Source organism: Felis catus, chromosome B3 (genome assembly GCF_018350175.1).
Source record: "Felis catus isolate Fca126 chromosome B3, F.catus_Fca126_mat1.0, whole genome shotgun sequence".
In the NCBI taxonomy this organism is placed as follows: domain Eukaryota; kingdom Metazoa; phylum Chordata; class Mammalia; order Carnivora; family Felidae; genus Felis; species Felis catus.
The window spans coordinates 112,814,639-112,840,000 of NC_058373.1; the positions used below are offsets into that span (position 1 = coordinate 112,814,639).

Here is a 25,362-nt window from a genome sequence, read left to right on the forward strand (position 1 = left end):
TTTTGTGATTTCAAAACATATTATAAAAATACATTAATTAAAATAGTGTGGTTCTGACATAAGACAAACATATAGACCAATGAAACAAAACAGACAGCCCAGATATAAACTGTCACGTATATGGTCAAATGATCTTTTGCAAGGGTGCTAAAACTACACAACGGAAAAAGGATGGTTTCTTCAATGAACAGTGTTGGGAAAACTAGATGTCCTCTTGCAAAAAAAAAAATAGAGATTGACAATCTTATACCATGTACCAAAATTATCTCAAAATGGATTGAAGACTTAAGCATAAGACCTGAAACTATAAAATTAGAACACATAAGGGGGAAATCTTCATGATATTGTAATGGACAATCAGAGGACACAACACAAACACCAGCAACGAAAGCAAAAATAGGCAAATGGGACTACATTAAACATTAAAACTTCTTCACAGCAAAGTACACAATCAACAGAATGGAAAAGCAACCTATAAAATGGGACAAAATAGTTCTACACCATTTATCAGGACTTAATATCTGGAATATAGAAGGAATTCCTACAATTCAACAAAAACTACAAAAATCAATTAAAAAGTGAGCAAAGCGTTTGAATATACATTTTTCCAAAGAAGATATGTAAATGCCCCATGCATGTGACAGGATGCTCAACATCACTAATCATAAGGGAAATGCAAATCAAAACTGCCACCATCAAAACAACAGAAATAAGTGTTGGTAAGGATGTGGAAAACTTGGAACCCTTGTGTACTATTAATAATGGGATGGTAAAACGGCACAACTACTATGAAAAACTTTAAGGAAATTCCTCAAAAATTAATAGTAAAACTACCATATGATCCAGCAATCCCACTTCTGAGTATATATCAAAAAGAATTTAAAACAATATCTCAAAGAAATATTTGCATATCCATGTCCATTGCAGCATTATTCACAATAGCTTCTAAAGCCTAAATATCCATCAGCAGATGAATGAATATATGCATACGGTGGAATATTACTCAGCCTTTAAGAAAAATCCTGTCATATGCTCCAACATGAATAAAACTTGATACATTATGCTAAATGAAATAAGCCTGTCACAAAAGGCAAATACTACATAACTCAACTTATCTGAGATAGCTAAAATAATCAAAATCCTAGAAACAGAAAATAGAATGGTGGTTGCCAGAGGCTGGAAGGAGGTGGGGCATTTGTTCCATAGGTATAGAGTTTCAGTCACACAAGATGAAAAACCTTTCTCTCCCAAACTCCAAACTCCTTTTGTTGTTACATACTGGAATCACCACCTGATATTCTGCTGGCATCTCACACTTCCCTCATCAGAAACCAAATTTAGTACCCTTCAAGTTGTCTCTTTGTTGCTATCTTAATGTCACTCCCACTTGGTGTCATAACCAAACTTGAAATCTCACCACAATATTTACCTCTCCTTCCCAAAGCACAGTCATAGAACTATTTGTTAATGACTCTTCTAAATATTGTTTTTCCAATTCCCATTATATTAGTTCAGGCCTTCTTCATCTATAGCCTCTAGGATCGTAATAGCACACTTACTGCTCTTCCTTCCAATCTGCTATCAGTCAAGTATTACATTTTTTATGTATCACTTCTCTATTAAAAATCTTGACTAACTCTCCATTTTCTACAGTACTAAGCCTCTTCAAATCCTGTCTGCAACTGAAATAACCAGCCTTATGCCTTATGGGGAGGATACTTCATCCTCTCCACCTCCAACCTCATTAGGTGTTCCCTCATTCTCTGAAAGTACTTTCAAATCTCAATTATTTTGTTCATTCTGTTTCAGATGTTGCTCACTTTTTCTTATTGTTTAAAGCTCAGTTGTCACCTCCTTGTGGAACTTTACCATGTGTACCATCAGAATTAGTTTTTCCTTTTTCTGCATTATCATACATAGTTTTTTTGTTTTAACATTAAAACATAAGCATGTACTTGTTATTTTGTTTTTGGTGGGTTTTTTTTTTCATTTTCCTTAAAATGCAGTCTGACTTCTGTGTTCATGCGACTGAGAAATAGGAATCTCATCTTATTTACCTCAGCATTACTGCCTAATGTTTCATAAAGTACCTTACATGGAGAGAGTATTCAATTTATATTTAGTAAATGAAGTAATATTTAGTAATGAAGTTGAAGGAAAGAAAGTCCCCTTAGTATGATATAGGAAAAAGCACACCAAACTAAAAATCTGGACATCTGGTCTTTTCATTTTTTTTTCATCTTTTTTGTTTTACATTTATTTATTTTTGAGACGCAGAGAGACAAACCACAAGCAGGGGAAGGGCAAAGGGAGAATGAGACACGGAATCCAAAGCAGGTCCAGGCTCTAAGCTGTCAGCACAGAGCCCCTCCCCACCCCCCACCCCCCACCCCCGTCCCACCCCCCTACAGAGCTCCAGCTCACAAACTGTGAGATCATACCTGAGCCAAAGTTAGATGCTTAACTAACTGAGCCACCCAAGCACCCCTGGTCTTTTCATTTTGATGTACTATCTATTTAGACATATACCATTGAGCTAATTTTTCAACCTTTCTATGGTAGAATTTGTAGTCCACAAGAAATCTTTATAGGTGTCACTCTTATGCTTATAAACTTCAAAATATTGGCTTACATGATAATGTTATGTAAATTGTTTCCAATTGGCTTATTTGGTAAAGTTCAAACTCCAAAGCCTAACATTCAAGGGCCACCATGGTCTGGTTTTAGTTACTTTTCCAGCCTCAACCCCCTCTGGTCCCCATTAGGAATCCAGTGCTCTACAATATTTATCTCTACATTTTTCTCTAATCATATTGTGTCTAGTCTCACCTTGGCTGCTGTATCACTTAGTCCTGGCAGGAGTCAAATGACACACTCAAACAAGATAATGGAGAATTTAATAAAGGAACTAGTTACAACAGAGTAGCCAGGGTTAAGGAAAAGCAAGATAAGTTGAAGAACTTTGGGGGCTAGCAACAGCACGAAATTGTTACTACCCTTAAGCCTCAAGGAGTCAGGGAAGGGAGTAATTGTCGAAAATAAGTCTTTGAGGCCTGTCTCACAGAACTAATGGTTTTTATTAAAGGAACATAACCACTGCCAACCAGCAGACAGGAGGCCAAAGGAATAAATATCTTGTCTGAACTGTTTTTCTCTCTATTCTCCTGCTAATGCTTTCCATTGGCTGAACTCAAGCAGAAGCCACAGGTACAAGGATTCTATTGGTCCTATCCATAAACACTAGCCTATTGGGGCACACAGAGCAGGGTAGAGAAAAGTGGAGAGGGTTGTGTGAGAACAAAAGTAGCTGCTTTTTTCAAAATGTTCTTTCCAGCTGAATTTAAATCTATCTATCTCGGATGATAGCTCTATTAAAATGTTAATGCAAGTATCTAACATTTATGAAAAACTTACCATGCTCCAGGCATTGTGGCACACAGATGGAGGAGGAGGGTGCAGTTTGAAGAGGAGGAAGGGACTAAGGGAAATAAGAGGCTGGAGAAGCTATCAAATCATGACCTCCAACTGGCCATATAGTTTTTGCAGATGAACCTCCTAATTGCCATGCTAATGGGACTTTAATGGGCTTTATTGTAAAGGTCAATAAAGGAATTTAACATGGAATGACAAGATCGAATTTGAAATTTTGAAAGAACATTTACCACTATGTGAAGAATGGATTGATTCCGGGTGAGATCAGAAGCAGGAATCTGATGAGAGCTTGAATTAAAGCTGGAGCAATAGAAATAGAAAAAATAATACAGGATTTTTTGAAACACTAAGGAATCACAATTGACAGGATTGGGAACTACATGTGGCAGGTAAGGAAGTAAAAAATGACCCCCAATTTTTAACTTGGGCAATATGTGAATTACAAGATTTTATATTGATATGACCCATACTTTATCTTCATAGTCTTAACAAATAAGTATGTGTTTGCTAGTTGGACTGGAAGGAGAAGAGCAGTTGAGACAGATGTGTCAGAAGAAAATCATGCTGTGTACTAGAAATTAATTAAGTTTGCTGTTGCTAGTATATGTAAGAGCAAAGAGAGATGAAGTTGAAGAGAAAGGACAAATCATGAAAGACCTAGAATTACTCTAGGTCATCTGAACTGTTACCCTACAGCAGTAGGAAGCTTTTTTTTAAGTCTTTATTTTAATTCCAGTATAGTTAATATACAGTGTTTTATTAGTTTCAGATATACATGTAGGAAGATTTTTTGATGGTTAAAAATACAATTAAATGATGTTGAGAAATTTCCCTAGAACCCCAGAATTTGGACCATGACTTTGGAAGATATTGGCTAGGTTTGGCTAAGAAAATAATTATTTCAAATTTAAAAGCATTTATTAAATATTTTTAAGCGATGTAAGATTATTCTCAAGAATCTGAATAATACGAAAAAGTAGGGAAAAAAAATCAGTCTCATCCTACTACTTAAAGATAACTACTACTAACATATAATTATTTTCTTCCAGTATACCCATTGGATTGTATATTAATTGGGTTGTATAGTAATTCACAGTTATAATTGTACTGTAATTTATACTTTTTTAAAAAAACTATAGCCCTTGTATCAGCAGAATTAGTTGTGAATTAACTCCTTTTTTAGGCCTATGGAAAGATGAGGACAATATCAAGTGCCCAATAAATTTAGAATAAACTATATAATTTCTGCTTATGTACAAAATACCTTAAAAACTATTTCTATTTTCACCAGTGACACTGACTCTTCATATTTGCCTCTGTGATCACCTGTTCTAAGATTTTCTTTCTCAACTATACAAATTGACATCTACCACATGCCTAACGATCACATTGAGTAATGTCTACTTCTTACAAAAGATGTTAGCCAAAATTTACTTTTTTATTAGTCTGTCATTGAAATTAATAAATAGAATAGGTATTCTGGAAGTTGTAGCCTTATGTGCTCACACCTAATAATATGAGAAACAACACCATGTAGAGAAGATTCACTAAGGGAAATGTGGCTTTTATGAGCTGGTAAAACTCCTCTAGCTACAAAAATGACTCTGAACTTCTCTTGGTTCTTTTTCCCAGGGCATTATAGAGACTAGTTAGTTAATGCTTAGAAAAAGGCTTTAAAAGGTACTTGTTAGACTCCACTTTTAGAGATATAATAGCTGTGATTTCTAAAGAAAAATTACTTCTTCTCTACCATTGTCTAAAGAATGTTTAACCTACTGAAGAAAACAATTCTAATTTTGCATTTTTTTAAATGTTTGTTTATTTTTGAGAAGGAGAGAGAGCACAAGCAGGGGAAGGGCAGAGAGAGAGGGAGACAGAGGACCCAAAGCAGGCTCTGCCCTGACAGCAGATAGCCTGATGCAGGGCTGGAACTCCCAAACCATGAGATCAATGACCTGAGCCGAAGTCAGATGCTTAACCGACTGAGCCACCCAGGCACCCCTAATTTTGCATTTTAATACTAGTGGCATTTATGAAAACATTCTAAATGGAAACTAACAAATATATATTTAAATTTATATACATATACACACATGTCGACCTCAAATGGCCCATGGACCTAGGGCAGTGAAGGAACTGAGAAAAAGAGACCACAGTGTAGCGAGGCACAGGAGACCCCGAGCCAACAGCCCGAGGTACTGAGGTTTATTGTACATTTTCTTATATACATTTTCAGGAAAAACAGGTCAGCAATGATTAACAACAGAAGCTTAGCAAAGCATGTCAACAATGTACATCTGATTCAGCTATCATACATATCTTGCATACAAGAGCAGTCTTGCAGATACCTATGTTCCGATAAGAGTCTTCACGACAGAAGCAAAGTCAAAGAAGGGAGTGAATGCACTGTGCTATATACAGCTGGCTTCCTTTCAGGAACATCCCTATCTGCGTACTAAAGAACAGACCACATTTCCCAAAGGCAATTCACTCAAGTCCTTTCAGGTTATTTTTAACCTTACGATCTCAAGTTTTCTCAGAGATCTTGGAGCCTGCATCAATATGCACCTATGGTCATTGTGGTGTTCTGTTTGCCACATACAACACACATACGTACACATATATGTGCACACACACACATATACATACATATATTTATAACTCTGAAATTATATCCTGACAGCCTCTTACTTTGGGGAAAAAGAGAATTCTCAGCTTTTTGGCTATTTAGGTTTAAAAAGGGGATCCTAGCAGCCTAACAAAGCAAGCTGGAGTTCAGAGACCCAAAAGGGCACAAAGCCAGAAATCAAACAGCAGGACAAGAATGAACCAAGGGATTTCAAACCAAATAATATACAAGCTCTGAGGTTTGTATTCCTGAACCAGAATGACAGCAAAGCAAAGGGTAATTACTAATTGTGTAAGCAAAGAAGAGAAAGGTAATGAAACAGGGGTGCAGGAAAGGGAAAGATTGTATCTGAAAGCTGGTCTTTTGCCATAGTAGCTATAATCAGGACCTACAATTTTTAATGTATATACACCACTAGTACTGCTAGTAAGGGCAGGAACCTAAGGATCATGATTTGAGTCCTTTCTCAAGAGCCCCCAGTCCTTAGGAACACTACAATGGAAAATTCCTGTTGATCATTTGCAGCCACCTCAACTCAAAAGACTTTACTTGCCTTTGTTGGGTGTGTTAACACTTGACTCATACTTACAGTTTTTTAAAAATGATTTTATCCTTTTTTCATGTAGCTTTAGCTAATCTATTTTATCATTATATCTTCTAATACCATTTTTTTCATTTCATCTCTTTTTCGCCTGTACATTCAGCTAAGTTTATCTGTTTACTTTTAATATCTATTTAACTTATTTGTATGTGACAAATTAAAAAAAAAAAGAGCCAAAGGAAGACAGCTATAAAGACAGTTTATACCTGATCATGGGAAATAAATTATTTTTCCTCCTTTTGGCCTTATAATTTTTCCATAGATAAACCTCCTGATCTAAAAATAACCTTTAAGGGTTAATTATTTAGGTAGTACACTGAACAAAGCTAATTTTCCATTTCCCTGACTACTTGACCACAGGTAAAATATTTTTTTATTCTCCTTTTTCATTTCCCTACAGCATTGAGCCTTTTACCACTTTTAAACAAAAAGGTAAAGAGAAGAAAAACCCAGTTTCAGCTTATTATTAAAAAATGTGTGGGGGTGCCTGGGTAACTCAGTTGGTTAAGCGTCAGACTCTTGATTTTGACTCAGGTCATGATCTCACAGTTCATGAAATCAAGCCCCACGTGGGTGTCCTCTGCACTGAGAGCACAGAGCCTGCTTGGGATTCTCTTGTCTCTCTCTCTCTCTCTCTCTCCTCTCCCCAACGCATGTGCATGTATTTTCTCTCTCTCTCTCTCTCTCAAACTTAAAAAAAAAATTTTTAATGTTTGCAACCATTTTTTTAAGTTTATTTATTTACTTGAGAAAGACAGAGATAGCACAAATGAGGGAGGGGCAGAGAGAGATGGAGAGAGAGAAAATCCCAAGCAAGCTCCGCACTGCCAGCATAGAGCCTGATATGGAGCTTAAACCCACAAAACCGTGAGATCATGACCTGAGATGAAACCAAAAGTCAGATGCTTAACCAACTAAGCTACCCCGGTGCCCCTGCAATCATTTTTTTAAATAGACAATTCTAGCAAACAGAACATTGAAATTACTGACCAGAATAATGTTTGAAATTACATGTAGTGTTTATCTCTCAGCCCATATTCTTTGTCAAGCTGTATAGTCTAGTGATTAAAATCAAGCCTTTAGGAACTCGTTCAACAAAAATGTTCTACGTGACCACTGTGTGCACAGCATCCTTGAGCTTTGACATTAAGACACGTTTTCCTTTCTCAAAGAGCTGAAAATCTAGTTAAGAAAATAGACTTGTATATAAATAAGTATAATTACTGTGAGATATGTAGTTAATATAGTAAGTAATGAGAATCCTAAGAGCATTTAATAGTGCCTCAGTGCAGGAAGAAAACATGGAATGGTTATGTGTTGCTTCACAAAGGAGAGACTATTGAAAAAGTTTTTTTTTTTTAATAATTTCAAACTTCAGAAAAGTTGCCAAAATAGTACAAAGAATTCTTGTATATCTTTCACCCAAAGTCTCCCAATGTTAGCATTTTGCCACATTTGCTTTATCATTTCTCTCTATAAATTTTTTTTTCTGAAATTGCTTGTGAGTAAATTACAAGCATGATGCCTCTTTATCCCTAATACTTCAAATATATATTTCCTTTATAAATTAAAAAAGGAGAAAAGAAAGAAAAAAAAATCTCTTACATAACCACAGTGCAATTATCAAAATCAGGAAATGAACCTTGCCACAGTGCTGTTATGTAATCTTATTCAAATTACATTTTGCAAATTTTTCTAATAATGTTCTTGATAGCAAAAGGAAAAAAACATTTTCTTCTTCTGATCTGGGATCCAATCCAGAATCATGCATTACTTTTAGCTACTATGTGCCTTTAGGCTCCTTTATCTGGAGCAATTCCTCTTTTTTTTTTTTTTTTTTTTTTTTTTTTTTTTTTTTTTTTTTTTCCATGACCTTAACATTTTTCAAGAGTATAGCTCATTATTTTGTAAAATGTTCCTCAAATTTAGACTTTTTGGATGTTTCTTGATGGTCTGATTCAGATTAAGCATTTTTGATAGAAATAGCTTATATGTGGGGCGCCTGGGTGGCGCAGTCGGTTAAGCGTCCGACTTCAGCCAGGTCACGATCTCGCGGTCCGGGAGTTTGAGCCCCGCGTCGGGCTCTGGGCTGATGGCTCAGAGCCTGGAGCCTGTTTCCGATTCTGTGTCTCCCTGTCTCTCTGCCCCTCCCCCGTTCATGCTCTGTCTCTCTCTGTCCCAAAAATAAATAAACGTTGAAAAAAAAAAAAAAAAGAAATAGCTTATATGTGATGTTGTACCCTTCTCCATGCACCATATCAAGAGGTTCATGATATCATTTTGTTCCATTACTGGTAATACTAATTTTGATCACTTGGTTAAGATGCTGTCTTCCAGGTTTTTCCACTACAAAACTACTATTTTACTTTGTAGTTAGTAGAATCTTGTGGGGTTATATAGTGAAACTATATAAATTCATTGTTTTTCTTCAGATTTTTACCTTCAGTTTCACTATCCGTTGATGATTTTAACCTGAACCAGTTCTTGCTATGATAGTTGCCAAGTGTTGACTTTCTAATTCCAAAATTTCTTCATTTATCAGTTGGCATTCTGTTGTAAGAAAGAATTTTATTTCATTATTTCTTTATTTATATTAGTGTTTGTTCATAGAATCTTATTTTTATTTTATTAAAGGGGTTATGTAATCTGTTACTATCCTAATCTACTTTGATGCTTAAATTGTCCCAGTTTTGGCTAAAGAGAGTCTCTTCCAGTTGACTGCAAGATCCTTTTGACATGTTCCATCATTATTTGATTACTTCCTTACTGAAGAGAGTTGTGAAGGAAGAAAAATAATTTCTTAGGAAAACAAGATAAGAGAAAATGCATTCTAGGCAGAACGAACATCATATGCTAAGGCAGGAAAATATGAAATAGTATGGTATATTCCAATATCTGCAATATCATCAATTTCCTAATGAAGTAGTGAATGAATGATGAGACTGAAAAGGAAGCCAGGAAGCACTTTGTATACTATTCTAAGGAATTTGATTTTATCCTGTGGGTGATAGTGAACCATAGATAGAGATTAAAGAGCAAACATTTCCCTGTTTCATAATCTTGATGCATAGAAATCCCAGGAGTATTTTCTTTTAATATTTCTTATATTGCCCTAGAAAATAACACAATCCTTTCAGCCATGTTTTCTAGATTTTGTCAGAAATGCTATGAGGCTCATTATCTTGGATAAATAAGTAGAAAGATGTTTAAGACTATTAAATTGAAGAAAGTATGAGAGATTATTTTCAGATATACAAAATGCTATATCATTTTAAGCCTATGAACTCTACCATCGCCAGTGCTTCCTTGGGCTTTGAACTTGATCTCTGTTAATTTGAGAGAGAGAGATATATGAAAGAGTAAATGCTTACATATCTAAACCTCAAATTCCTCAAATTACTAAAGGTCCTAGCTATTTAACCTGAACAAACTATCATTTTTACTCTTTAGGTTTCCTAGGAAAGATATTTATTATTTTAGGTGGTTTGCTTCTCTGAAAGCTCCAGAAAGTAGAAAAATAATGAATTCAAGCTGCAAGTACTATGATAAATAAAGTCAGTGTTATTAATAGGGCAGAACAAATCTATTCCTTGAGATTTTCTGTATATCCAAAGAATGAATAATGATTTATACTTTAGGCAGTTTGGGGAACTCTTTTATTTTTGTCTTGAGGGATAAAGTTTCCTCTTGAAGATTTTAATTTAATCAAGAAGAACCTTCATAAATACCTTTTTTCTGTTATATTCTATCATTTGAAAACATCTTTTCATCATTTACTTCTAATTTAAAGAAGTATTTTCAAACCAGGATGAAACATTGTATATTAAGAATTGTCACATTAAAAATAATGCATTTGAAGTGGGAAAAATAATTTCATTGGTATAAAATTGGTATAGCTTCATTTCAAGATAGCCATGCTATAAGAAAACGGTTACTGCTACATGACAAAGATCTTGAGTTACTCTACTCAGTAGAAAGGAATCCATTTGTACTTTCTGTGCCATTTTGAAGGCCTCATACATCATAGACATTGCAATTAGTATTTAAACATATCTTTGATGATGGCAATCCTGAATGAACCCATACTGTTTTTACACTGTCTGTGTTATGTAGTCTTGCTGCATAGAAGACAGGAAATCCCAGTAACATTTTGAGGACTTTTACTTTCAAAGTCAACCCCATGACTGGACTTACGCACTAGAAAATATGAGAGACGAGTTAAGTTTCACTTATAGAAACCTAGATTTATAAGGGAAACCTCAAGGTGGTCAATCTTTGCCAATTTAGAATTGCTTTAATCTTATAAGTCTGCTTGAGAAAATTAAGCCCATTGCAGAAGAATGCTATCAATTTAGATGTTATAGTAATTCAACCTGTTATTCTCTGCTCAGTTCAGACAGCTACTAGTGGAGGGGATGTCTAGATTTCATTTCCCTATCCTTGCCCCACTCCCATATAAAGATCCCATATCCTACAGCACTTAGTAGTTTATTTTTGTCAAAATAGCCATGCTGCCTACCAATTATCAGTGATAACCATACATTTATAAGTTAAACAGATATTCCCTTGAACACTATAATCTTCTCTATAGGACACGTATTTTTGCGTGTTAGTTTTGTAGCATACATGAGTTGAATGGAGCTGATGCCCTCACAGATTCTCTTTGTGACCACTGGTATTTATTTGTAATGTAGCTATCAGAATATATTTGTGGCTATGAAATATTTTATTTGTGTTTCATAGGAAAAACTCTATCCAAATTTTCTCTCAATTTTTGGATATTTTCTTTATCCAAAATTCAAGCTGCCTTTTATTATAACCTTCTTACTTTAACAAAAAATGATTCTTTCCTTCCTTTCCTACTTCTGCCGAACTGGATTTTATGGACCATTCAATGAAATTTGGCTACCAGACTATATAACCCATCTGGCCTTCAAGAGATAAAAGTACATATTTTTTTTCTTCCATCAGATTTCTGTGCTGGGCTCAGAAGCAAGAAGAGTATTAGAATGTGGAGGAAAGCAGTTCTTGATTCTTTTTCCTGTGTGATTTAGTTCTTCAATGGCCCAGGACAAATATAAGTGCTTTGGGATTGTAACTTGCAAAATGAGAGAAGTCAGAGATAACTATTCTTAAATTTTCTGAAGCTTTCACTTTGAAGTTTCTTGCAAGTCACTGCTGTCAACATCAGAAAATAGTTAAAATTATGTTTCTTTAAAAAATGGAAACCACAAATTTAGTAACATACAGGGTATACCTTCAAGGAGTTTACAATTGACTAATGTAACTAAGACAAATGTTTAAATGTCTATAATATAAGATGGAGAGTGATAGGTACCCTTTAAAAATATACAAATAAGATACAAAATTATTTTAAAGATTTTGGGAAAGATTTTTTAGGCTGGTAGATATCTACACTGCCATTTTCAATTAAAGAGAGACAGAAAACTACCAATTCTGCTGAGCTATAATGTTCCTCATGGCAGAGTATATGCCACTCTATGTATCCCAATTCCCTAACATACCTGGCTCATAAAATGCATTCAATAAATATTTGTTGAATGGGTGTATATATCACTGATAATCAAACTAACTTTCTAATAAGAAAAATTCTATTACAAAGCATATGCAAGAAATAAACTGTACAGTTAAAAAGTACAGTTTTCTCCTCAGAAACTAAACATTTTAAGAGGATAACTTTTATAAGGTTAGACACAATTTGCACCGTATAGAAAGTAAAATATATTTTAGAAAATATCAGACTTGAGACCTATAAACCTGAATAAAAAACAGAAACACCTAGCTCTGTCCTCTTCTCCAATTACACTGGTTGTGACAATATGCTTTTATGATATGTAATTGCAAGGTTGAGACTTCAGTGAAAATGAGTAATAAATTTATGTTTCTGTTGTAAGTAAATGATAAATCATATCATACATTATCCTTTGTTAGTGTTCACCTACTTAAATTTTGGGTAGACAATGTTACTCATGTTTAGCACTAAATCTCTAAGGTCCTTCAAGCTTTGAAAATTTTGTAATTTTATGATTACCCATGGGAGAGAAATGTCATAAGTATAAGCATCTATATAGGTCTTTTTCTTTGAGTACTTGTACAATATCATATCTTAGAATGGAAACTCTTTGAGGCAGTACCTTTAAGTTAATTCAGTGAAGACGTCTGAAGCAGCTTCTGGGGTTGGGGTAGGATTATTAAACTTAATAAATTACAATGAGTAGAAACTTACTACTAAGGAATATATACAGTCATTATAAAGTAGATTAAAGAAATAAAAGCTTATTTGTCTTGAATATCAAAAGCCTGAAGGCAGATAGTTCAGGGCTTGTTCAGCAGCTCAATATTGTCATCAGAGATGCAGGCTCTTTTTTCTTCTCAGGTTTCCATTCTTACTGTGTGCGTTTCCATCCTCATGGTTAAAAAATGGCTATGCCAAGTCCTGGTATCTGGCCATGTTCCAAGCAGAAAGAAGAAAGAAGGGCAAAAGCTTTCTCCTCTTAAAGCTTTGTCTCTTTATCTTTTTATTCACCATAGGAAGCCTGCCCCCAGCTTTCAACATCTTACTGACCAGAATTATGTCTTATGGTCACTCTCAGCTGCAGAGTGGCTAAGGAAGAATGGAGTTGTAGATAGCAGACAGGATAGCCAAGCAACTGTGTTTGTAGCTACTCCTTTTCTGTTTACCGTCTGGGCTATATACCGTTAGGGTTCTAAAGAAAGGCCAAGCTATTTACGCATGAAGATATAGTGATCTAAGAAGTCCCTTTTTGTCATTAAATGATTCATTGATTTAACAAATATTTATTTTTATTGTTGAGTATGTCCCAAATACTCTTCTAGATATTGGAGATAACAACAGTTAACAAAAAAGGCAATGGAGCTTACGTTCTACATAGATAAAGCTATAAAAAAATAAATATAAGTGTATATATGATACAAATTATAGATATGTGGATATGAATATATATGTGTGTATATATACACACACACGAGGAAAAGTAAAGTGGGGTAAAAAGAATAGAAAGTGATGGTAGGTAATATTCTATATAGGGCATTTCACAAAGGCCTCTCTGATGACCTGAAATAAACAAAGGATGGATGGAGCCATAATATCTGCGGAAGAATGTCCAAGTAGACAAAACAGCAAGTGCAAAGACCCTGAGGAAAGATGTATTTTACATTCTCAAGGACAAGCAAGGAATCACTATGGCTACAGCACAGTGATCAAGAGAGGAAATGACAGGAGTTGAAGACACTGGAGGCCATAATATGTTGGGCTCCATAGGCCATAGCAAAGATTTTATTCTGAGTGAAATGGAAAGTCGTTGGAGAGTTATGAGCAGAGATTAGCACCATCCAATTTAAAATGTAAAAGGATCACTATAACGACTGTGTGGAGAATACATTATAGTGGAACAAGGATAGAAGCAGGGAGGCCAGTTAGGGGGCTATTCAATTTCCCAGGAAATAAGTGATGGTTTCAACTATTGTAGTAATTATGGCAATGGTAAGTAATGGTCAGATTCTAGATATATTTCAACAGTAGTTTAGATTTGGTTCTGATGAAAAGGTTTGGGATTAGTAACTTGAAGAATGGAGTTGCTATTTTCTGAGATGGAAATAGCAAGAGAATAAGACATTGTAAGGATAAAATAGAAGGGTGGGTAATCAAGAGTTTCATTTTGGACATGTTAGCTTTGAATTGCCTGTTACACATCCAAGTGCATGTTGGATGATTTACACTCTTATCCACCAGCTGTTTGGATGACATATAAATCTAGAGTTGAAGGTAGAGGTTAGGATTGGAGATATAAATGAGGAGTTTTAGTGTGTAGGTGATATTAATGCCATGAAGGGGAGTGAATAAGGAGTAAGTAGCTAAAAAATAATCTTTTTCTGTGACTTTTCTGAAAATAGAAAATTTCCTGTGAAATCCTAAATAAATTTGAGTTTGAGTATTTCATTTTACTAACTAGCTCATTAATTAATTCAGTGTTTGGTGTGTGGTTAAGGACATAGACTCTGAAGCCAGACTTCCTGGGTTTGAATTCTGGCTCTGCTTGTTGCTAGGTCTGTGATTTAGGCCAAGATATGTAAACCTCTTTATCCTCATCTGTAAATAAAGATAATAATGGCTCCCCATAAGATTGTTGTGAAGATTAATTAGAACTGTGCCACAATGCATAGTAAGCACTCAAAAGGATTATGCAGTAACATCATTAAATTTCACCAAGTTTTGACAAATAATGTAACATTGCTGACTTGATTTAATGTTCCACCAAAGCAGGCTATATTTTGGAAGCAGGAGAAAATTTCTCACCTTGTAATCTTCATTTACAGACATGAAAATGAGAACTGATGATACTTATAAGACATTTCCACTTTTTAATCAGTGTTTCAGCATCATAGTCTTAGTTAATTATCTTCCTGTTTAGGTCACAGTGCTGTCGATATCACCAAGGTGGCTAGAAGACACCGCATGTCTCCTTTTCCTCTAACATCTATGGACAAAGCCTTCATCACAGTCCTGGAGATGACTCCGGTGCTTGGGACAGAAATCATCAACTACCGAGGTACTGTTATATTCGCCCATTGCCTTTTCTTTTCATTTTTTTCCAAGTAAGATTCATATAATGTTAATACATGGTTTTCCTGAAAGAGAAAGGTTATTAACCATTATCACAATTACTATCATCATTCTTTTTGCTTTTTTGCTTCTTATTTCTCGTCAACTCTAAGATCAATATTAATGACATACAGAGTAAGCCACCCATAAAACTTCCTTTTCATTAAAAAAGAAGGAAAACAATCAACTATGTTTACCCTGTTTGTCAAAATACCAATACTCTAAATTAAAGAAACAGTTATCAGCACTGAGGAGGAAAATAGTTAACTCTGAGTCTGCCTGATGTCCTTCTGTCAGAAATGAGAGATAATAAATGTGTCTCCTAACCATGTTTTCTTTTGTGGAAAACATCTTTTTAAATGTAAAATATAAAAAATGTATTAATTTATTCATGGATCACTGAACAACCAGTCTGACCTCAGTTTTTCTGCTTCATCCATCTTCTCATTTTCAATGAGAGCATATAAGCTCTTAGTTTAATAGCACATAGAGACCAGCCTGTGAAAAGACAACAAAAAGTTAGTATTCCCCAGTGTTTTCAGTTTTTAATCAACCATTTCCCTTTCTAAATATTCAGATAGAAGTTTTAGTGCAATTTGAATAAAATACAGTTTCTTAATTGTTTTTGTTATGCAGATAAACACAAAAGGATTGATTTTACAAATAAAGGACTTCATAGATCATAAAATATTCAAACTTCAATGAACATTAGAGAGCATCTATACAAACACCATAATTTTTCTGCAAGGACACTCAGATTCAGACCAGCAGAAAAGGAATAGGACTAAAGTTCAAGACTTAAATTCATCTTTTTACTACATGATAGTGCTCTTCTTTCAGTATTAAAATATAAAAAATGATAGAAAACATAAAAAATTCTGTTTAAATTAAAAGGTCTGTGGAGCACCTACCTCACTTGGGAGAGCATGTGACTCTTGATCCCGGGTCATTAGTTCAAACCCCATGTGGGGTGTAGAGTACTTCAATAAATAAAACTTTTTTTAAAAAGATCAGCTTTTCAGGGCGCCTGGGTGGCTCAGTCGGTTAAGCGTCTGACTTCGGCTCAGGTCATGATTTCACGGTTTGTGGTTCGAGCCCCACATCAGGCTCTGTGCTGACAGCTCAGAGCCTAGAGCCTGCTCCAGATCCTGTGTTTCCCTCTCTCTCTGGCCCTCCCCCGCTCATGATCTGTCTCACTCTCTCTCTCAAAAATAAATAAACATTAAAAAAAATTTAATAAAAAGAACAGTCAGGTTTTTTTTTTTTCAGTAATCTCTACACCACACGTGGGGCTCAAACTCATGACCCTGAGATCAAGAGTCACATACTCTTTCAACTGAGCCAACCAGATAAGAAACGAAACAGGTGAACATAGGGGAAGGAAAAGAGAGAGAGAAAGAGAGATAAGGAGGCAAACCATAAGAGACTCTTAACTATAGAGAACAAACTGAGGGTTGATGGAAAGAGGTGGATGGGGGAATGGGCCAAATGGGTGAGGGATATTAAGGAAGGCACTTGTGATGAGCATTGGGTGTTATATGTAAGTGATGAATCACTAAATTCTACACTTGAAACCAATTTTACCGTATATTTTAACTAACTAGAATTTAAATAAAAACTTGAGGAAAAAGGCTTAAAACTAGTGAAATACTAAGTGCCCAATTCTGTCTCCTTGGTCCTTGACCCTACTTCAACAAAAGTTGTTTTTATATAGTTATAATCTTTGACTTTCGTTCTTTTAAATATGTGTATATTATCAGGCTGAGACCTTTTCTTTTATTTCTGTTTTACTCATTAAAGGAAGTAAAGACTTAAAAACTGTCTAGAGTGCAAAATTAACAACTAGCTCTATGATTTCAGAAATCAATTTTAGTGAAATAGGTTTCTTTATTTTATTAAAAGCAAAATATTCAGATTTTTTTATATCAACATCAAGACATTTTCAGAAAATGTAAATATAAACTTAAGCTAGAAAAAAGTTTAATACTTTACCTATTATAAACATAAGTTAACCATCACTGGCTTGTTATAATTTTAGGAGAGTTTCCCTTAACATCACTCCTTAGGATAATCTCACTGTGTATGCCAAGTTACATTTACACAAATTCTAGTCATTCTAAGGAGAAAACAGAACTGAAAATGACCCATTTTTATTTTTCTTTTAGGAAAAAAAATGCTGTTGCATGGATTCTCTTTCCCTTCATGTGCTTGTTTCCTCTTCATTTATACATTGAATCAGTTGTCACTCATAAGGAAGCAGACTCTTCATGGATGGTTAACTTCCTTGTCAAGTGTTTCCAACCATGATGATAAAAAATAATAGTGAGGTTTGCATTCAACCTTTGAGTTGGATCAAACTCAATTTTTAATGCAAAAGAGCATTGTAATTAAACCTCCTAGGCATTTTAGTTAGGTGTTTAAACAACAATACTATATATAGAAACATATTCAGTTTGTTCAACATATATTTACTAAACATCTGCTAAATGTCAGGTACTATGTTAGGTCCTGGATATACAAAGATAAATAAAACAAAACTCCTGCCCCATGGATCTCACTGTAGTATAGGAGAGAGACAGATAAATAATGTGGTACTTGTCTCTTTTATTGGCTCTTACAGGCTTGCCTTCCCTTTTCAATTCCTTAAATATAAACGTTCTTTGGAGTTTTTGTCTTTGACCCTTTTCAGATCTTACACATTTACCTAGGATAACCTGATGAGTGTCACATATTATGTGATTTCTAGGTCTAGATCACTTCCCAGAGCTTGCCTGAACTTCAGACTCGTACGTCAAATGAATACCTGCTGCTCATAAATATAATATGACCAATACTAAACTTATTTTCTTTACCCCCACATGTTTCTTCTACATCCTCTGGAATCCATCCCTTGTTCTCCATCCCCACTGCTGTTGATTTAGATTAGGTCTTTATTATTAACATCCAAGGTTATTGTAATTGATTCACCTAACCCAGTTAGCATCCTTCCAATCCATTCTCCAATTTGATGCTAAAGTACAGACATACCTCAGAGATATTGCAGGTGTTCCAGACCACTACAAAATAAAGTGAATATTGTAATAAAGCAAGAAAGTAAAATGAATTTTTCAATTTTCCATTGTATATAAAAAATTGTCTATGCTATATGAATTCTATTAAATGTGCAATAGCATGTCAAATGTACTTGCATTTTTTTAAGTTTTTATTTAAAATTTAGTTAACATATAGTATAATATTTGTTTCAGGAGTACAGTTTGGTGATTTGTCACTTACATATAATACCCAGTGCTCATCTCAACCAGTGCCCTCCTTGATATCCATCACCCATCTAGCCCATACCCCCGCCCACCTTCCCTCAAGAAACCCTCAATTTCTTATCTGTAATTAAGAGTCTTTTATGGTTTGCCTCCCTCTCTCTTTTCCCACTGCCCTATGTTCATCTATTTTGTTTTTAAAATTCCACATATGAATGAAATCATATGGTATTTGTCATTTTCTGACTTATTTCACTTAACATAATACATTGTATCTCCATGCACATCATTGCAAATGGCAAGATTTCATTCTTTTTGATGGCTGAGTAATATTCCTCTGTGTGTGTGTTTCCACAATTTGGCTATTACTGATAATGCTGCTATAAACATCAGGGTACATGTGCTCCTTCGAATCAGCATATTTATATCCTTTGGGTAAATACCTAGTAGTGCAATTTCTGTGTCATTGGGTAGTTCTATTTTTGACCTTTTTTTGAAGTTTATTTATTTATTGTGATAGAGAACATGAGCAGGCAAGGGGCAGAGAGAGAAGAAGAGAGAAGATTCCAAGCAGGCTCCGCACTCTCAGCACAAAGCGCAACACAGGGCTTGAACCCATGAACCATAAGATCATGACCTGAGCCGAAATCAAGAGTTGGAAACTTAACCAACTGAGCCACCCAGGCGCCCCCTATTTTTAACTTTTTGAGGAACCTCCATGCTGTTTTCCAAAGTGGTTGCATCACTTTGCATTCCTACCAACAGTGTAAGAGGGTTCCCCTTTCTCCACATCCTTGCCAACATCTGTTGTTTCCTGTGTTGTTAATTTTAGACATTCTGACAGGTGTGAGTTGGTGTCTTATCATGGTCTTGATTTGTATTTCCCTGATGGTGAGTGATGTTGAGCATTTTTTCATGTGTCCATTAGCCATTGGTATGTCTTCTTTGGAAAAATGTCTATTCATATCTTCTTCCCATTTCTTAACTGGATTATTTGTTTCTTGGGTGTTCGGTTTGATAAGTTCTTTATAAATATTGGATAGTTACCCTTCATCAGATCTATCATTTGCAAATATCTTCTCCCATTCAGTTGGTTGCCTTTTAGTTTTGTTGATTATTTCCTTCGCTGTGCAAAACTTTTTATCTTGATGAAGTCCCAATAGTTCATGTTTGCTTTTGTTTCCCTTGCCTCCAGAAACATGTCTAGTAAGAAGTTGTTACAGCCAATGTCAAAGAGGTTGTTGTCTGTGTTCTCCTCTAGGATTTTGATTGTTTCCCATCTCACATTTAGGTATTTCATCCATTTTGGAGGAATGTGCATACCTTAAATAAAAAATACTGCTTGGGGGGCACCTGGGTGGCTCAGTTGATTAAGCATTTGACTTCATCTCAGGTCATGATCTCACAGTTCACAACTTCGAGCCCCACATTGGGCTCTGTGCTGACAGCTCAGAGCCTGGAGCCTGCTTCAGATTCTGTATCTCTCTCTCTCTCTCTCTCTCTCTCTCTCTCTCTCACTCTCTTCCCCTCCCCTGCTCACGCTCTGTCTCTCTCTCTCTCATAAATAAATAAACATTAAAAAAATTTTTAATACTGCTGGGGTGCCTGGATGTCTCAGTCCTTTGAGTGTCCAACTCTTGATTCTGTTCATGTCATGATCCTAGGGTCATGGGACTGAACCCCACATAAGATTCTCTCTATCTATCTCTATCTCTGTCTCTATCTCTCTCTCTGCCCATTTCTCCTTCTACCCCTCTCCCCTGCTCATGTTCTCTCTCTCTCAATTTAAAATCAACTTTCTCTCTCTCTCAATTTAAAAAAAATACTGCTGAAGTATGCTAATCATCATCTGAGCTTTCAGCAAGTCATAATCTTTTTGCTGGTAGAGGGTCTCATCTTGATGTTGATGGCTACTGACTGATTAGGATGGTGGTTGCTGAAGGTTATGGTGGCTGTGGCAATTTCTTAAAATAAGACAACAATGAAGTTTTTTGCATCAATGGATTCTTCCTTTCATGAACAATTTGGCTGTAGCGTATGATGCTCTTTGATAGCATTTTTCCCACAGTAGAATTTCTTTCAAAACTGGAGTCAATCCTCTCAAATGTTGCACTGCTTTATCAACTAAGTTTAGGTAATATTCTAAATCTTTTGTTGTCATTTCAACAACATTCACAGCATCTTCACCAGGAGTAGACTCCATCTCAAAAAAGCACTTTCTTTGCTCATGCATAAGAAGCATTCCTCATCAGTTAAAGTTTTATCTTAAGATCTCAACAAATCAGTCTCATTTCCAGACTCCACTTCTGATTCTAGTTCTGCTATTTCCACCACATCTACAGTTACTTCTTCCACTGGAGTCTCAAACCCCTCAAAGTCATCCGTGAGGTTTGGAATCAACTTCTTCCAAACTCCTGTTAATGTTAATACTTTGACCTTTTCCCATGAATCACAAATGTTATTAATGGTATTAAGAATGACGAATCCTTTCCAGAAGGTTTTCAATTAACTTTGCCCAGATCCATCAGAGGAATCATTATCTATGGCAGCTATAGCCTTATGAAATGTATTTCTTAAATAATAAGACTTGAACATCAAAATTACTCCTTGATCCATGGGCTGAAGAATGGATGTTGTGTTAGCAGTCCCTAAAACAACATTAATCTCATTATACATCTCCCTAAGAGCTCTTGGGTGACCAGGTACATTGTCAGTGAGCAGTAATATTTGAAAGGAATCTTTTTTTTCTGAGTAGTAGCTCATAACAATGGGCTTAAAATATTCATATTATACCATGTTATAAACCACTGTGCTGTCATCCAGGCTTTGTTGTTCCATTAATAGAGCACAGGCAGAGTAGATTTAGCATAATTCTTAACGGACCTAGGATTTTTGTAATGCTTACTGAGCATTGGCCTCAACTTAAAGTCACCAGCTGCATTATTCCCTGACAAAAGAGTCGACCTGTCCTTTGAAACTTTGAAGCCAGACACTGACCTCTCTCCTCTATAACTCTGAAAGTCCTTCCAATAGATGGCATCTCCTTCCAATAGAAAGCTGTTTAGTCTACATTGAAAATATGTTGTTAGGTGCAGCCACCTTCATGAATTATCTTAGCTAGGTCTTCTGGAGAACTTGCTGCAGCTTCTACATCAGCACTTGCCGTCTTACCTTGCACTTTCATGTTGTAGAGATGGCTTCTTTCTTTAAACCTCATCAGCTGACCTCTGCTAGCTTAAACTTTCCTTCTGCAGCTTCCTCATCTCTCTCAGTGTTACAGATGTGAAAAGAGTTAGGGCCTTGCTCTGGATTAGGTTTGAACCTAAGAGAATGTTGTAGCTGATTTGATCTTCTATCCAGAACCTTCATAGTTCATTTTTATTTCAGGTAGATGCACCTCTAACTATTGAATTTCATCCACTGATCACTGAGTAGGAAAAGTATGGGGACTAGGGCAGGGGAGACTGAAAGGCCTCCACAATTCTCTGAAATCCTGAATATTTTGCCTGTGAAAATTCTCCGACACCTACAATTATAGAAGCCCATAGAGGAGAGCCCATGATTCCTAAGAAATGTTCAGAACCGTTGAATCTGTGAAGCAATTTGAAACTGTAACATCTCTAAAAAAAATTTTTTTATGTCTGAGAAGATTCAACAATAATTCCAGAAAACTAAGGATAAATCATATACAGAAATGCTGGAAGTGATTGCTGTCAAGGTCAAAGACATAGGGTAACTCTATGAAGGAATCTTAGAGTATAATACATGAAATACTTATAATGTTATAGAAAGAAGGTAATTTGGAAATCAAGTAGTCTCTCTTACTTTAAAGATAAGGGAAATTAAGACCAAAGAAGTATAATAATGTTCTTAAAGTTGGACACATAGTTATGTTTGAAGCCTAGGGTAACCTAGGATTCTTGACTCGTAGTCTGCTGTTCATTCCACTATAGCATACTACATCTCAAATCAATATGAAAATTATTCTTCTAAAACAAGTGCCTACATGTGCATTTATGTGCAAAGTATTGTTCATTTGTTTTAATCTTTTTGGACTACAGATGAGTTTTCTGTTGTCTGTGGCCTATTCTTTAACATATCTACTATTTTCAGTTCCTATCTGCAAGCAAGGCCTTTAAAGAGCAAGTGCTCCACTGATTATAAATACCTTCCTTTGGTTTCTTGGGAGAGGCATACCTGGTGTAACAATGGATGATAGTATTTGTAAGACTACCACATATGATTCATCCTCTTTGCTTGTAAAATGCATGGCGTTTGGAGCGCCTGGGTGGCTCAGTCGGTTATGCATCCAACTTTGGGTCAGGTCATGATCTCACAGTTCATGAATTCCAGCCCTGCATGAGGCTCTGTGCTGACAGCTCAGAACCTAGAGCCTGCTTCAGATTCTGTGCTCCTCTCTCTCTGCCCCAAATTCTGTGCTCCTTCTCTCTCTGCGCCCCCCTCTCAAAAATAAATAGACATTTAAGAAAAAAAATTTTTAATAAAATAGAAGGAATGATGTGAATAAATTACAACTTTACATTTGCTACAGTACCAGCCCCTTACTGTAAAGCAGATTTAAATATTCTGGCATCATTCCTTGTAATTCCCAATCTCTTTCACTTAATGATGGAAAAACTTGAGCTTTCAAGAGAAAGAATTCTGCTTTCTTAGGAGCATTATTTTAGATGACATTATCTAGGCATTCTTATTTAAAATTACATTACCAAAGATTTTAGCATCTCTGACTTGGGTTCTTTGTTTTTCCATAAAGGACTTAAGCAATTCTAGTCAAGGAACCTGTAAGCTTTTCTGCTGGAACTAGTTTGAGACAGTAAAGTATCTTTTTTATAATGCTGACCACAGCAGAGGGACTGCCCCCTGTCTCTAACATAGTAGTTAGATAACTGCATATCTTCAGGCAGTGATCTAACGCAGAAATTCACTGCCCTCTTGAAGAAATTCAGAAGCCCCTAATTCCAAGTGGTAGGAGGTTCTCACCAAACTGGTTCAGACATCATGCTAGGAATTCATTAATTCCTCCTGACAGTTCAGAGGCTGTCAGAAAATAAGGAAAAAGGAAGCAAGATATACTGCAAGTAGCTTTGCCATCAAACATACTCTCTACCTTGCTTTGCTTTTTAAGTAGCTGAGGGACCTTGGGCAAGCTACATAACCTTTCAGAATCTCATTTCCCTCATACATAAAAATAGAAATAATATCCACCCAATAAGGTCATTGTGATGTCCTGTTAAAGGAAAGAATATGTATAAATCATCTAGTGTTCACTAAGCTGTCATATTTGGAATTTAGTAACTGATTTTCTTCCCTTCCTTCTACATGTTGGAATTCTAAAATCATAGCCTTAGGATAAGCACATTGTAAATTACGAAGTCAAAGCTAGAATTCCTTGGTTCAGCTGCAGTTGTTGATCCACGTTAACAATCTCTGGATCCCTATGCATTTTGTTGTAACTTGTTTTATATTTTCCACTCACCCAGGTCTTTCAGGCCTGTGCTTCCTACCTAATGAGAAAATTAAACAGTAGTTTTCACTGTTTTTCTGCTAATTTCTGGTTGAGCTTTATAAAATTAAAGCAAAGAATTGAGATAGTTATATTTTAAAAAGTTTGAGAAAGATATATTTTTATTATCCAAATTACTACCTAATTTTTACCTCCACCTAGTAAGGTCTTCACCTAGGATGATCCTGTTTACCTGAAGATATCTTTCTGGGAATTGGTCTGTGCTGGCATTTGCTGTAGGTTTTTCCATTAATGTGGCTGCTTGAATTCATTCATAATTCCTTTCGGTTTGTCTCATCTTTTTAGACTCTTTAGTCCATAAACTTCATTACACTTCTAAAATGTGTACATCTCATTAAATCCTTCTATTTATGCTTCTGATTGCATCATTCCCTTTTTGCTTCGCCGTGCATTCCTCAAATATGAACATCCTTATCTATGTATTTGTGAGGTGTGTGTGCATATATGTGTTTATACGCTCGTAAGCACAACATCTAGGGGATATGCTCTTTTTCATATCCAAAGATTATGATTATATTACCCATCTGTTCTCTGTATTTGTGCTTTCAGGTACTATTTTCCTCCAATATTGTGGGTATAACACACATGGGCTGTTATCACAGTAGTCACAAGGCCCCTTTGTTTGGGGGAGTTATTTTTATGGTTATATAATTGAGTAAAATTAACTCCCATAGGACTAAGACCTATAACATTGGCCTAATTATCCCTATGTTGCAACCAGGTAGACTTATCTTCCTATTTCATACTTTCCTCTATGCATACCATCATATATTTCCATACATGTATCCTCTTTTTTAAAATAAAGCATATCATAAATATATCTCATTTTAGCAATTTCAATAGAAAATAATGTATATTTAATCAAAAAAGTAAGGAGTTTTAATGATGTTTAAGTTAATTTACACAGCTCTATTGAATATATCTGAGGTTAAAACAAGATAAAGTCTTTAAATATGATTCTTAGTTTTCCATTCTTTATGGATACCTCATTATCCTTTCACATTTTAAGTATGTTTGCTTTATTTGACATAATTTACTTAGTCTTTTTATTCAGTATCTATTTTGAAGTGCCATAGTCTATGTTAAAACCGTAAAGTTATGACTGGTGCAGCCACTCTGGAAAACACTGTGGAGGTTCCTCAAAAAATATTAACTACCCTCCAACCTAGCAATAGCATTACTAGGAATTTATCCAAAGGATACAGGAGTGCTGATTCATAGGGGCACATGTACCCCAGTGTTTATAGCAGCGCTTTC

At 35.5% G+C, this 25,362-nt stretch overlaps 1 protein-coding gene across 16 annotated transcripts in view; it reads left to right on the plus strand.

Moving 5' to 3' along the window:
- The window catches only part of GPHN (gephyrin), a 635,834-nt gene that overhangs the window by 506,929 nt on the left and 103,543 nt on the right, over positions 1–25,362 (plus strand). For all 16 annotated transcript variants that reach the window (XM_019833155.3, XM_019833153.3, XM_019833151.3 and 13 more), the window contains one exon: positions 15,116–15,253. In XM_019833155.3, the coding sequence (XP_019688714.1) occupies positions 15,116–15,253 (138 nt within the window). The remainder of the gene's footprint in view (positions 1–15,115; positions 15,254–25,362) is intronic.